This window comes from Haliotis asinina, chromosome 12 (assembly GCF_037392515.1).
Source record: "Haliotis asinina isolate JCU_RB_2024 chromosome 12, JCU_Hal_asi_v2, whole genome shotgun sequence".
Lineage (NCBI taxonomy): Eukaryota > Metazoa > Mollusca > Gastropoda > Lepetellida > Haliotidae > Haliotis > Haliotis asinina.
The window spans coordinates 36,025,186-36,040,583 of record NC_090291.1 but is presented as its reverse complement, the minus strand read 5'-3'; the positions used below and the strand labels follow the sequence as shown (position 1 = coordinate 36,040,583).

The window sequence follows — 15,398 nt, the reverse complement described above, 5'->3', positions numbered from 1 at the left end:
TTTTACCTCATTTTGTACGTCACAGAAATCACACCTTCCCGCAAGACAACGCACGTGCCCACAACACTGGACTTCCTAGGACGTCATGGCATCCAATCCCTACAATGGCTTATACTAAGTCCGGATATAAATCGAATAAAACACCTTCAGGACGACATTCGAAGAAGACTGACTGACCCCTAACCAAGGCCGACAACTGCGCCTGGACTCAATCGGGCGTTTCGCAGAGATGGACCCAAGTGCCTATGACCTTCATCAGCCTTACTCATTCCATGTACAGACGAGTCAATCCCGTCAACGATACCCTTGGATGCCACTCATGATACTGGTAGGGTCTTGAGCAGCCGAAAAGGACGCCAGTTGTTTCCGTTGTTCCAGGAAGTAACATTTCGAAGAAAGGGTGAGTTAGCAATTTTAATCAATCGCCCCCATCTGCATCTGTTGAGATCTCCAATTTTGCATTCTCGGCGCCAAGTGCAACTCACTCTATTTCGGGACAACTTCAAGCAGTTCTTCAAATGACATCTGGTTCCCTGTACTTCCTGTACGCTACGTCTCCTGAATTCTACGTCTCATTTACCCTATCTTTAATACCCTACACATCTGGTTCCCTACACTTCCTGTATCCTAGACCCGTGAAGGTCCCGGGGTAGAATAGGCCTTCAGCAACCCATGCTTGCCATAAAAGGCGACTCAGCTTGTCGTAAGGGGTGACTAACGGGATCGGGTGGTCAGGCTCGCTGACTGTGATTCGATTGTCATCGATTCCCAATTACGCAGATCGATGCTCATGTTGTTGATCACTGGACTGTCTGGTCCAGACTCGATTATTTACAGACCGCCGCCATATAGCTGGAATATTGCTGAGTGCGGCGTAAAACTAAAACTCACTCACTCATTCCTGTATCCTACGTCTCATTTACCCTATCGTTTATACCCTATACATCTGGTTCCCATTACTTCCTGTATCCTACGTCTCCTTTACCCAACGTCTCCTGTACCTTACGTCTCCTGTACCCTATCTTGTTCCCATTATTTCCTGTACACTACGTCCCGTGTACCCGTGTCACTTGTACCCTATGTTTTATACCCTACACATCTTTCCCGTATACTTCCTGTACTCTACGTCTCATGTATCCTTTCGTCTTAATGAAAGGCATCATCCGTGAACAATTCATGAACATCTTTTAATGCTGGAACTCCTGAAGCGTTACTGTTTTGCTTTCACCTGTGGCAACAAAGCCTTTGAATAGACAACCCTAACACAACGCCACCAGAGTCGGGGTATTTCCTCAAGGTGCACGGAGATCCATCTTCTCTTGTTACCAAGAAGATGAAAATGTGCTACTCCCTTGTCGGTGCAATTCTTCTGCTTGCAGGTGCGTGTTAATGTGCAATCTTTCACAAAAGATATGTTTGTTTTGCATTTTAAAAGTTAACACATGTTAGAACTGGCATTGCGCTTATTTTGAATAGAAATGTATCAATGTCATATCTGGGAGTGCACTTTCTCAGTAAAGTACAGATTATAGTACTTCTGTTGGGTTGAGTCCTAAAACCAATACATTGTGTTAAAAACATTGCTATAATCTACACATTGTGAACCACAGATAAGGTGTACAAGTGGAAGCTGTTGTGCACGTCAAATTGTTTGCATTTGAATTACAATTTTATACGTCAATACACAGTCAGACATTGCATGTCGTATTTTATGTTTACGGTTCCTCGTGTTTAGGGGCAATACGAAGGACACATACCTTCAACCAAAGGCCATATAATAGATGGTCTCTGCTTCAACCGAAACTCCCACATATCAAAGTATACTGATAAAACAGAACTGAACATTTCCACACCTTAATAGCATTTTCTCCCATTCCGTTGAATGCTATAGTGGGATATGTATCACATTCTTGCATGTTTCAGTGTCCGGCATTGTTGAAGGTGGAGGGTCGTACGGCCAATATTGTTCAGACAAACATGGCTGTATGAACGGAGGAACTTGTGATCCCACCGGTGATGCCAACAACGGCGCTTGTACGTGCCCTACAGGATACACTGGCTTGAGGTGTCAAAAAGGTAACGTTTGGGCGATTTTTGGTTGCTGACCATGCAAATCATGAGCTATAGTTGCTCTTCAGACTACCCGTGAAGATCCTGGTTAGAACTGGTCTTGCCAACACATGCTTGTCGTAAGAGGTCGCTTAACTGACAGAGTGTTTTGGTTGACACATGTCATCGTATCCCAGTTGCGTACATCAATGCCCATGCGCTTGATCACTTGATTGCCTGGTCCAGAAAAGATAATTTATTTTTGCTGAGTGTGGCGTTTTACAAGGCGGCGTGCTTATACACGCCGTACTTACTTCGTTCTAGTCACTTAAGCATGGCCACGGGGTAAGGTCTTCATGGAATGGTGATCTTTGCGATAAACCAGAAGCAGTCATGTATATTTCAGGTTTAGTCGGCATGCGTTGGAGAGATTATTGTTAATGTCAATTACGTCAACGATCTCTTATTAAACTTGTACAGTAATTGTGCTTCTCAAAGACATTCACGGCTTTACCTCACAATGAATGGCTTTAAACTCCGACGTTTTTTATATTTACATCAACTCCCTTCTTGTTTTTCAACTGATTTTCTTTAAATGTTAATACTTTTATATCGAATGCCCTCTGTTTTCAACTGAAAATGTTTAATATCCGATATTTATAGGTTTACACTAAATCTGTTTTTTTTAATAAACAGAGTGTTCCACGAATGAAGACTGCATGAACGGAGCCACATGTCAAAGAGAAGCCTGCATTTGCGCACCAGGGTACACAGGAGGAAAGTGTGGTAGGTTGATTAATCCATTTTTATACAGAACGTGTCTCATTATGTTTTTCACTTTGATAGCAATGAACTTTCAACTTTACAACAAATTTACATTACACGATAACCAGGATTTCACACGTTCCCGTAACATTTTCTGGACTTGTTTCTACCAGTAGAGTGTAACACTACAATGTGAAATGTACCTGGACTGGTTTCTTCCAGACGGTTGTAACACCATCACGTGATGTGTTACAGGGTTGGATTTATCCAAAGGGTGTAACACCATCACGTGGCATGTATCTGGATCATCACTCAAAACATCATGACTTGCTTCACACTACTATATCTGTTATTATAATATGTAGCTACGTGTGCATCTCATTGTCACACTAAGTTGGTGTACAAAGACTGCACATATTCTCTTAACTTTACAGAATTAAGAACAGGATACACATTAAGTACGTGAGATTTAGTTCTACGCCACTTTTAGTAATATTCCAGCAATATCACAAAGGGGGACACCAAGATTAGGCTTCATACACTGTAGCCATGTGGGGAATCGACCTGGGGCTTCGGCTTGACGAGTGAACACTTTAACCACTAAGCTTCCCAACTGCTCCACGAGATAGGAAGAACAGGATAGACGTGGATGTTAAGAGGGCACTTCATGTTTTATTTTAACAGAGTCAGCGACACCACCAGCAGTGGTTTCCGGGGACGTGTGCTCCTCTGCGCATCCATGCGCCAACGGCGGCACCTGCAACTCAACCGTGACTGAGGGAGTGTGTTCTTGTCCAACCGGCTATGAAGGGAAGAGATGCCAAGCAGGTAACCATATACAACCTGTATGTAAAGAGATGTCAAGTAGGTAACCAGATATCACCTGCATGTAAAGAAATGCCAAGCAGGTAACCATATACAACCTATATGTAAAGATATGCTAAGCAGGTAGAAAGATATCGCCTATATGTAAAGAGGTGTCAAGCAGGTAACCACAAACAAGCTATATGTAAAGAGGTGTCAAGCAGGTAACCACAAACAAGCTATATGTAAAGAGGTTATAGTTGCAATATTTGTTTCCGGCCTAATAGTCATTAGGACCAATAATCGGTAACCATTAAAGATGCATCTGGGCTGGGTCAGGGGTAGTGATATGATTTCTGATTCAGAAAAGATCAATTTTTAAAAATATGTTACCCAAAATGCTCCGCAGAAGTTGCTGTGGTCATTATCAGAGAACGCTTCAGCAGAGGGTTAAAGACCGACAGGCACTCATATGGAGTAAGGTTAGAATTACGCCAAGCTATATGTAAAGACAGGTCAAGCAGGTAACCACAAACAAGCTATATGTAAAGAGGTGTCAAGACAGGTAATCAAATACACCCTACGTGTGAAGACATGTGGAGCGGGTAAAGGTGATTCAATTAGAAATCTATCAGATATGGGTTATTTGTCAAAAAACTCACAAAAAAACTTGAATATTTCATCGTATGAAAGTACTGACATTTTTCAGACTCAATCAATAAATGCGTCCTTTAGTTCATGATGTCATCATTAATTCATTAAGGCATGTGTGCGTTATCAATCAAGCATGGAACCATACCTTTGGAATCGAATGGAGCATGCCACCTATTTCACACGCACCTAGCTATCTCTTTCTATCTATGCTGTCTACGTTGTTTTATGTATCGATTCTGATCAAGAGTGGTGGTACATGACATTTCTTTGTAGGGCTGTAAGGATGCAACCATAGAAGAATTGCACTTGTTGAGTCTCCGATAGCAATTGATCGAAGGTAGAAACGAAAAATTATCGATGAATCGATTGTATGTGTGACTATCGATAGTTATTAACTTATTTTTCCCAAATATGGATGAATCAATTGTATGTGTGACTATCGATAGTTATTAACTTATTTTCCCCAAATATGGATGAATCAATTGTATGTGTGACTATCGATAGCTATTAACTTATTTTTCGCAAATATTTATATTTTTTTGGGTACGGCTTCAGTGGGTTTATATTTTAACTGTTTGCTTGATCTAGATTTCACGTTTCTTGTCAGTTATTATGAGAGACTGAAGCTAGTTCAAGTTGGTTGTTTACTTCATATAAACTATACATTCATTTGGGAGTTCACTTCAGGCAAGACAATTCAACGGAAGAAAAACAAATTATTGCAACAGTGTTGCAATAGTTGGTTGCAATAGACTATCGCTGTGGCAGTATTGTGTTGCAATAGGCTATCGCTGTGGCAGTAGTGTGTTGCAATAGACTATCGCTGTGGCAGTAGTGTGTTGCAATAGACTATCGCTGTGGCAGTAGTGTGTTGCAATAGACTATCGCTGTGGCAGTAGTGTGTTGCAATAGGCTATCGCTGTGACAGTAGTGTGTTGCAATAGACTATCGCTGTGGCAGTAGTGTGTTGCAATAGACTATCGCTGTGGCAGTAGTGTGTTGCAATAGGCTATCGATGTGGCAGTAATGTGTTGCAATAGGCTATCGCTGTGGCAGTAGTGTGTTGCAATAGACTATCGCTGTGATAGTAGTGTGTTGCAATAGGCTATCGCTCTGGCAGTAGTGTGTTGCAATAGACTATCGCTGTGGCAGTAGTGTGTTGCAATAGGCTATCGCTGTGACAGTAGTGTGTTGCAATAGACTATCGTTGTGGCAGTAGTGTGTTGCAATAGGCTATCGCTGTGGCAGTAGTGTGTTGCAATAGGCTATCGCTGTGACAGTAGTGTGTTGCAATAGACTATCGCTGTGGCAGTAGTGTGTTGCAATAGACTGTCGCTGTGACAGTAGTGTGTTGCAATAGGCTATCGTTGTGGCAGTAGTGTGTTGCAATAGGCTATCGCTGTGGCAGTAGTGTGTTGCAATAGGCTATCGCTGTGACAGTAGTGTGTTGCAATAGACTATCGCTGTGGCAGTAGTGTGTTGCAATAGACTGTCGCTGTGGCAGTAGTGTGTTGCAATAGACTATCGCTGTGACAGTAGTGTGTTGCAATAGACTATCGCTGTGGCAGTCGTGTGTTGCAATAGACTATCGCTGTGGCAGTAGTGTGTTGCAATAGGTTATCGCTGTGGCAGTAGTGTGTTGCAATAGACTATCGCTGTGGCAGTAGTGTGTTGCAATAGACTATCGCTGTGATAGTAGTGTGTTGCAATAGGCTATCGCTCTGGCAGTAGTGTGTTGCAATAGACTATCGCTGTGGCAGTAGTGTGTTGCAATAGGCTATCGCTGTGACAGTAGTGTGTTGCAATAGACTATCGTTGTGGCAGTAGTGTGTTGCAATAGGCTATCGCTGTGGCAGTAGTGTGTTGCAATAGGCTATCGCTGTGACAGTAGTGTGTTGCAATAGACTATCGCTGTGGCAGTAGTGTGTTGCAATAGACTGTCGCTGTGACAGTAGTGTGTTGCAATAGGCTATCGTTGTGGCAGTAGTGTGTTGCAATAGGCTATCGCTGTGGCAGTAGTGTGTTGCAATAGGCTATCGCTGTGACAGTAGTGTGTTGCAATAGACTATCGCTGTGGCAGTAGTGTGTTGCAATAGACTGTCGCTGTGGCAGTAGTGTGTTGCAATAGACTATCGCTGTGACAGTAGTGTGTTGCAATAGACTATCGCTGTGGCAGTCGTGTGTTGCAATAGACTATCGCTGTGGCAGTAGTGTGTTGCAATAGGTTATCGCTGTGGCAGTAGTGTGTTGCAATAAGCTATCGCTGTGACAGTAGTGTGTTGCAATAGGCTATCGCTGTGGCAGTAGTGTGTTGCAATAGGCTATCGCTGTGATAGTAGTGTGTTGCAATAGGCTATCGCTGTGACAGTATTGTGTTGCAATAGGCTATCGCTGTGGCAGTAGTGTGTTGCAATAGACTGTCGCTGTGGCAGTAGTGTGTTGCAATAGACTATCGCTGTGACAGTAGTGTGTTGCAATAGACTATCGCTGTGGCAGTCGTGTGTTGCAATAGACTATCGCTGTGGCAGTAGTGTGTTGCAATAGGTTATCGCTGTGGCAGTAGTGTGTTGCAATAGGCTATCGCTGTGACAGTAGTGTGTTGCAATAGGCTATCGCTGTGGCAGTAGTGTGTTGCAATAGGCTATCGCTGTGATAGTAGTGTGTTGCAATAGGCTATCGCTGTGACAGTATTGTGTTGCAATAGGCTATCGCTGTGGCAGTAGTGTGTTGCAATAGACTATCGCTGTGGCAGTAGTGTGTTGCAATAGGCTATCGCTGTGACAGTAGTGTGTTGCAATAGACTATCGCTGTGGCAGTAGTGTGTTGCAATAGACTATCGCTGTGGCAGTAGTGTGTTGCAATAGACTATCGCTGTGGCAGTAGTGTGTTGCAATAGGCTATCGCTGTGGCAGTAGTGTGTTGCAATAGGCTATCGCTGTGGCAGTAGTGTGTTGCAATAGACTATCGCTGTGACAGTAGTGTGTTGCAATAGACTATCGCTGTGGCAGTAGTGTGTTGCAATAGGCTATCGCTGTGGCAGTAGTGTGTTGCAATAGACTATCGCTGTGGCAGTATTGTGTTGCAATAGACTATCGCTGTGGCAGTAGTGTGTTGCAATAGGTTTTCGCTGTGGCAGCATTGTGTTGCAGTGGACTATCGCTGTGGCAGTAGTGCGTGGGCTATCGATTCGCAATAGTTGTTTCCGGCTCAATAGTCACCCCAAGTTATCAGAGAACTCTTCAGCAAAGGGCTAAAGACAGACAGGCACTCATATGGAGTGAGGTTAGAATTACGCCACAATATTTAGCAATTTTCTAGCAATATAACGAGAGGGGGCACCAGAAATAGGCTTCACACATTGTACCCATGTGGGAATAGGACCCGTAACTGGACATCTCAACCCTGGGCTACCCTTTCTATTTTGGAGTATTAAAAACAGATTATAAAATATTGCTCGAGTCTACAGAGGACACATAACTTACAGAGTTGGACACTTAAGTAATAGCGGTTGTAAAAAGAGTTGCTCTGAACTCATCATGTAAGGGACACATGACCGATGACATGTACCAACCGAGTCAACCTGCCTGACCACCTGGTCCCGTTATTCGCCTGGTCCCATTGGTCACCTGGTCCCATTGGTCACCTGGGCCCCGTTCCTGAAAGCGATCGTAGCTCTACTACAATCCTAACTCCCACACTTTAACATAGACTTGCGACTGTCGTAGTGCTACGATCGCCTTCAGGAACGGGGCCCTGAGCCCAGATTTTCGAAGTTCTCTAAGCGCTAAGTTAGTCATAAGTGCCATACATTAACATTAACTTACGACTATCTTAGCGGTAAGAGAGCTTCGAAAATCTAGGCCCAGGTCCCGTCAGTCACCTGGTCCTGTTACGATAAGCATGGCCAACTGAACACCAGTTCTAAAGCGGATCCTCCTGGGTATTATACGCAGTATGTGTTAAAACACCAGATGGGTTGATTACATACAGAGCGTAGGACACATGAGATATAACACCTAACCATAAAAACACAATCAATGGGGGTAGTGTCACTTGATTTCTTTTTCTTGTCGACACGCTTCAGTCTGTTGTACAGGAACATCAATATAAGTTTATATATATATATAAACCGAATATCAGGATCACGTGAACCAACCACACGTCAGCATTGTGACATGGAGGTAGGATCAGCCAGATTCCTCTCCATCCCATACGTAAACATTGCTCAACGGGCTTCCGTTGAGGTGAAGGTCGAGTGAATAAGTATTTAGCAGTTTATACTGGAGTTTCGCATGCACAATTCTGCAGTGAAGGTTTTACATATTGTACGTATCTTTCCAACCCATTACATTGCTAAAAATTGTTTCCAATAAAATGGATTTCTGGACACTTTTGATAATCTACTCATTCTTTGAACATTTGGGGCAATGGGGATAACCCGTAGAATATTTCTAATAGCGGCGTAAAACTACTCTCACTCACAAACTTGATATACTGTTGGTTGAAAGTTTTAGTTCAGCGTCAAGATATCAATCGGGATGTTCTGGTTACATCCAATAAAAAGATAGATATTTGGAGGGTTGTGACACACTAATTATGGTAATTTCAAATAAATACCTTTATGAAAGCCATTTTTGGATCCTATGTCATACTAGAACAGATTTCAACATTGAATTAATCAAAATCAGGACTGGGGTCACCAAACAGGACCTTCACAGTTTGTACCCATGACGAGATTCGAACTTGGATCTTTGGTGTGACGAGTTAACGTCAACGACGAGCTACTCAACTTTCCCGGCATTTTTCTGGTTTTATTCTATAACCATTCCGCTTTGTTTTTATCTGCATTAGTAAAGTAAAACAGTTAAACACTTTGAGTTAGCCTACATTCCAGGGCCTGGATTTTGGAAGCTGTCTAAGTGATAAGTCGTAAGTTCATGTTAATGTAGAGCACTATCTTAGCGCTAAGATAGTTTAGACCCTGACACAGGCCAAGAATTTGTTTGCTTGCTGTTTACGTACAGACTGTCAATACATATTCATCTGTGGGCAATTAAAAGTGGTGTTATGTGGAAGGAAACCATTGGGGGAACATGGGCAGCTCTAAGGAAGAAGATTCAATGCTCTACAACTCCGGTATGTTTCACGGCTAGAGTTATGTCCATGGTAAAGTGACTACAAGTCTTGCAGATGCTGAAAACCAAAATGTTTCTTTTGAACATTAACTCGGTTAAAAAGAAACTTTAAGACATCTTTCTGATCGCATAGCTCTACGAGTGGCTTTCGTTCTGGTAAAGGTATGAGAGTTACGATCGTCACACTCATGGTGTATCGCCAGTTCGATTCGTGACATGCCGAGGATGACTTTCCCTCCAATCACTGGTTTGTGGTTTCATGGTGGCGAAACACTCTTTCTGTTGTATCTACATCGTGTCATTTGTTGACACGTCTTATTTCAATATGAATTTACACGAAGTAGTCTTCCCTGTCAGCCATGTTTATTTTACCGCCATTTCTTTCAAGCTCTCTGATTGGCAGTTATAGTGTTGCGGGTACTCGGTCTAACAGACACATCATTCATATAACTGAAGCTAGACTGTATCAAAGCTCACGTGACGTAATCAAATGTGACGCCATTATCATCTGTTTCAGCCTGCAACACCAACGCTGACTGCAACAACAGGGGCACGTGCGAAGCTCGAGGTTGCAACTGTGCGACGGGCTACACTGGGGGAAAGTGTGGTGAGATGCTTTTTTCTTCTTAAGTCTAATTTTTTCTACAGCTCCGAAATGATGAATCGATTAATATTACTTATTTAGTAGCATCTTTCGATACAAGCAAATCTATTTGTACACTTTTATCATCTGATTATTCCTCTTCAGAGAGTGTTCTGTCCGGAGCAGACCACGTGACCACCTTTCCAGCAACGGTGCTGTGTATCGTTGCGCAGCTTACCATGAAGGCCTAGAGACCTACTCAGCCTTATATCCGCTTCCATATCATTCTTCATATCATATCCGCCTACCAGTCGGATAACGTATCAGCCTATTAGCAGTCTGCCAATAAGCCTACATTTCAGATTGACAATCAAAATACATATTATTCCATTATGAAAATCTTTTCGTTTAATTTCACCTTGTTCCTTGAAGGGTCACATGAACCCTTCGTGAAACCATTTCGTGAATCAATGAACCATTTCTTCAGACTCTTCTTTAATCCCAAGATAGAAACTTGAAACCACAGGTGAAAATGAAGTAGAATAACGTTGCTTTTATCTGAAGTTTGGCATATGTAACAAAATAACATCTACCAACGACTTGTTTCTCCAGTGATCAGAAAACAAACAGAACGTAATTTATCATAATAACCGTGCTATGAGTGTTGGAAGTTGTAGCTGTCCTTGAGCCATTGACCATTAGTAGACTCAGAATAGGCTTCTATCCTGACCAATGCATGACCACTAACCTGTTTGATCAAATTTCAATCTGTATTCTTTAGATAGTTTGTTGGTATTTGATTTCACTACTCTGGTGTGTCATTTATCAGTATAGTATGTTTGTCACGTGTCGTATCTTCAAACTACCGCATTGCCTGCATGTATCACATGCACGCTCAATTTAAAGAGGAGCAATCGCAATGTAGAGGTCAACATTCACAATATAAAGATAAGCATTGTGAAATGGTACGTTATGCATTCATAATATTATAATATTCATCGTGTTCAGATGTGCATTCATAAAGTAAAGACGTGCATTCACAAAGTAGTGACATGCATTCACAAAGTGAAGACATGCATTCACAATGAAAAGATAAGCATTAAAATTGAAACGTTAAGACATGCATTAACAATGTAAAGAGAACGTAAAGACATGCATTCACAAGGTAAAGAGAACGTAAAGACATGCATTCACAATGTAACACAGGCCTTGCCGTCACTGTAGTAGTGAGACTGTCGAAGACGAAGTCCATTTCGTAGTGAACTGTCCTCAGTATTCTCATCTTCGGTATGATTTCTATGGGAAATCTAGTATCTTAAATACAGCCGTTGCTCAGTTATCGAACGCTGAACAAGCTACATTCCTCTTACAAACAGAATATCATCCCAATAACGTTTTTTTCCTTGTACTTTTATATGTGCGATACGCCTTTATGTTTTAATCTTTTATTTTTCACATTTTATGTGGATATTGTCTAGTGTGTCTTACTGGCCATCTGGCATCGTGTTTGTATTTTTCTACGATGTCTTACCATTCAACGTGACACATAATTAAGCTTGTTTGTCTGTCTGCTACGGGTTTAATTAAACGAATCTTATTGTCATTGATGTTATTCTGTTGAAATAAAAGGTTCCAAGACACAAAACTGTGTCCCATACACATTTTCAACAAATATTGTCATTATTATGTCGATGTCAGCAAATGTCAGCTGAAATCATATGTTCAATTTTGTGTTTCATCGGAGATGTTGTTCAACAATGTCCATTTTATTAGAGAATACTACTACTGCAGAACAGTGTGTGCAATAACTGTTACATCAGCTACCCTTGACCTTAAGTTGGCAGTGTGAGACAATATTATAACTTTAAATATTGATTGCTTAAAATTTATCTAATGTAGTTTGTAACTCGCATTTACAATGCTCATAAGGACATGGGACAAGTCCTGTTTTCGCGGAAGGGCGTATATTGTAGGCTCTTTGGTGGGATATTGGTTGTATCGGGAAATATATACATGTCTATTTACTGGTTGAGTTCTGTTAAAGCTTTGTTTTCTAACATATGTCATATTTGGGATAACACTTTCTTAGTAAATTACGAATTCAAGTACCTTTTTGGATGAGTCCCATCCGAGATTCGAACCGGGATCACAGTCACGCACCTAATCGCCAGCACACAATGTCCGCTGCCTAGCCCGCTGAGCCACCGCGACTTCCATAAAAGTGGCAATCGGACAACTTTTAGTCTAGTCTACGTACTGCGTGCACCCCTCTTGGCACGGCTCCCACGACCAAAAGCTATGATTACACAATACCATTTAGAAAGTGGTCAAATGTAACATATGCCATATTTGGGATAACATAACACTAGCGAACAAACACGAATACTGGTCAGATTGGTGCCACATTTACACAGACGTATCCCTTGACATGAGTACAAAAAGAAAACAACAAATATTTCTGCACATCACACATCACGACTCTCCAGGCAAACTAAATCATAAGACTCCAAAGACAACCAATGAATATTCATGTCTCAGCTAAATGGCATCTGCACTGCACTCTGTGATCTGCTCGTCAAACAACACAATCAAATTTCACTTGGTAGGCCCCTAGCAATAAAAAACCCCACCAAAACCCAACCTAAACTAATTAACAAAATACTCATAAGTACTCAAGATCAAGTACTCGGGATGTCCTCACTTTGTAATATTGTTCACAATGTGTGATGCAGTTAAGCATCTGCATGTCAACGCGGGCATATGGTCGACTGGGGAATTAGCTCAGAATTACATATTGATGGAGACGAACGAATAGGTTAGTTCAAACGGATTTAGTTAGAGAAGAGAGACAAACAGTTTATTCTGGTGTCACTCATCTGTAACGTACAAAATGTAAAACACATTAAAATGTGCATAGCAAAAAGTACATAAAAATCCGAACAGACTATGGCTCATGAGACACTTTGTACACATAAAACAATAAATAGTGATAAAAGACATTTTCACATTAAAAGCAATGCGAAAGATATATTACAAAGAGGGTGGTAGAGGGCATGTGTATGGATTCGTACGAATGCTTGACGTCACTGTTGTTTGAGTATTTGCAGTACAATATCACACTGAGGCCAGAAAATGGACTTCATTTTTTCATTATACGGTACAAAGGATGGGTTTATTGTCTCTTCTTCGTTCAGTTACATGACAAATACACAAGACATAAAAGGGATGAGCGGAGTTTCTGATCAACCCCAAGGTGTTTCCTACGAGTGGCATTATCCTGCACGCGGACATGCAGTCAGAATAAGGGACTGGGACCCGTTTCACAAAACTCTCGTAAGCCTAAGATGTTGTAACTTTTCTCGTAGCATTGTACCTGGCATACTGTAACATAGGAGGTGCAAGTGCTACGAGGAAAGTTACGAGATCCTAGGCTTACGAGAGTTTTGTGAAACAGGGCCCTGCTTGTCAAGACAGATGTGATCATGCATACATTTTTTCACAACGGACACACAAAGACTCAACAATGGACAGTTACAGAAACAATATCACTTTCTTGAACCAGTTGATGTGATGGCAGACACGACCAAGCTAGGATGACCAATTAAAGCTATAAATGTCACATGTATACAGTAATTAATCGAAGAGATAGGGTCGTTCAGGGTGGCTGAAATCTTGTCTCAGAGTTTACGGACATATCTACTGTCTACCTCAACCATTCCCTTCTCTAAATTTGTCAATAGCAATCTTGATGGGGTTAGGTTCATGATAGTCAATGTTGACTGTTGTTACGGAGTCCCTAGCAGTGCTGATCGTAGTTGGACAGGTAGCTGGACAAGTAGCTGGACAACAGCATTTCCAGAGCATGCAGGTGCCTCTAGTTCTCTTTACTTTGTATGAAAACCTAACGCACAATGCTTCTGGAACAAAAATAGAAATCAACCTGTGCATTTGCCATTTTGTAATCAAGCATTTGTCATTCAACGTTTTATATATAACATTCAAAAAGGTAGGTTTTACAAGATTGATAAGATGCAATGATGTAGCCAAGGAGGAAACAGATGATGAAGAGGAATTACGGGAAAATTTGACAGTCTATTCTTTGCTGGTCCAAGTGTTAATAAAGTCTCTGTTCTGTTCTGTTCTTGTTTGTGTGGCATTTTAGAAGTTGAGGTGTACATCATCTGTGGCTATCCTCCGGGGATACCTGAATCCAAGCTATGCTGGAATGAAGCGTTGAGATCTTTTGTCGTGCCCCTTATTCGACAACAGCTGCGAGCAGTCATTTTGCAGCACATATCAGCAATGCATCACTCACACTGCCAGAATTGCCCGAGAACTCCTTGACAATTTTGACATCAACTGGTTGCCTTGCCCAGCCCATGTTGCAGACATGAACCCTGTGATCATCATGACCGTCAACTGAGACCGCCTCCAGTGAACCAACAGGAATTTGGACACACTCTCTTGGACTTTTGGAACAGGATTCCTATTTTTGTAATCCACCAACTGACTATGTCAATGTTTAGACTCTAGGTGGTCACTCTCACTAATGTCCCTTAACTCCTGTCTCACACTGTCTCACGGTGTCATATTTTTGCTGTTTTTGTATAAACTCTGGTCCGTGCAGGTTTTCAGTATGACACCTTGTCTCTCTTTCAATGAATTGCGGCGAATGTCAGATCAGTCTATCAATGGACTTTAGTCAGGTTATTGGTAAAAGATTGTTGTTTACAATAATTATGATAAACAGAAAGTTCGCTTATGTCTGTATTTCCATATTTGGTCATGTGAAGGTGGTAATACCTTTCCTTTGTCCGGTTATCTATATTCCTTTGTACACGTCCGTGATTAAGGCGCACGTAAAATCTCTAAATGCCTTCCGACATTACAATCACTCCGCAGTTAGTGAGAGAGTGAGTTTAGTTTTACGCCGCAATCAGCAATATCCCAGCTATATGGCGGCGGTCTGTAAATAATCGAGTCTGGATCAGACAATCCAGTGATCAACAACATGAGCAGCGATCTGCGCATTTGGGAACCCATGACGTGTCAACCAAGTCAGCGAGCCTGACCACCCGATCCCGTTAGTCGCCTCATACGACAAGCTGAGTCGCCATTTATGGCAAGCATGGGTTGCTGAAGGCCTATTCTACCCCGGGACCACTCCGCAGTTAGCTTTTTAATGCCAATACGTTGTGTCCAGAAAACACGGAAAACAAATCCCGTCAGTATTTACAAATTACAGTAAATATTTACACTGCTATAGACATGTTACTTATTGAATGTATTATACGTATTTTTAAAGAAATACTAGTATCTGTGATGGGGTGTGCCACACTTGTCAAGATATCATTGTTCCACAATACTGGCAACTGTTGTTTCAGCCGTAGGGAAGCTACCCAGGTCTG

General features: G+C 41.8%; 1 protein-coding gene across 1 annotated transcript; it reads left to right on the top strand.

Annotated features, from left to right (window-relative positions):
• The first annotated feature begins 1,293 nt into the window (after positions 1–1,293).
• On the top strand, positions 1,294–10,313 carry LOC137258336 (notch homolog 2 N-terminal-like protein A). Its single transcript, XM_067795976.1, has 6 exons — positions 1,294–1,379; positions 1,924–2,076; positions 2,746–2,835; positions 3,499–3,642; positions 9,925–10,014; positions 10,156–10,313. Exons 1-6 carry the CDS (start codon positions 1,334–1,336, stop codon positions 10,239–10,241), a joined length of 609 nt encoding a protein of 202 aa, XP_067652077.1. The 5' UTR covers positions 1,294–1,333; the 3' UTR covers positions 10,242–10,313.
• Positions 10,314–15,398: the final 5,085 nt, after the last annotated feature.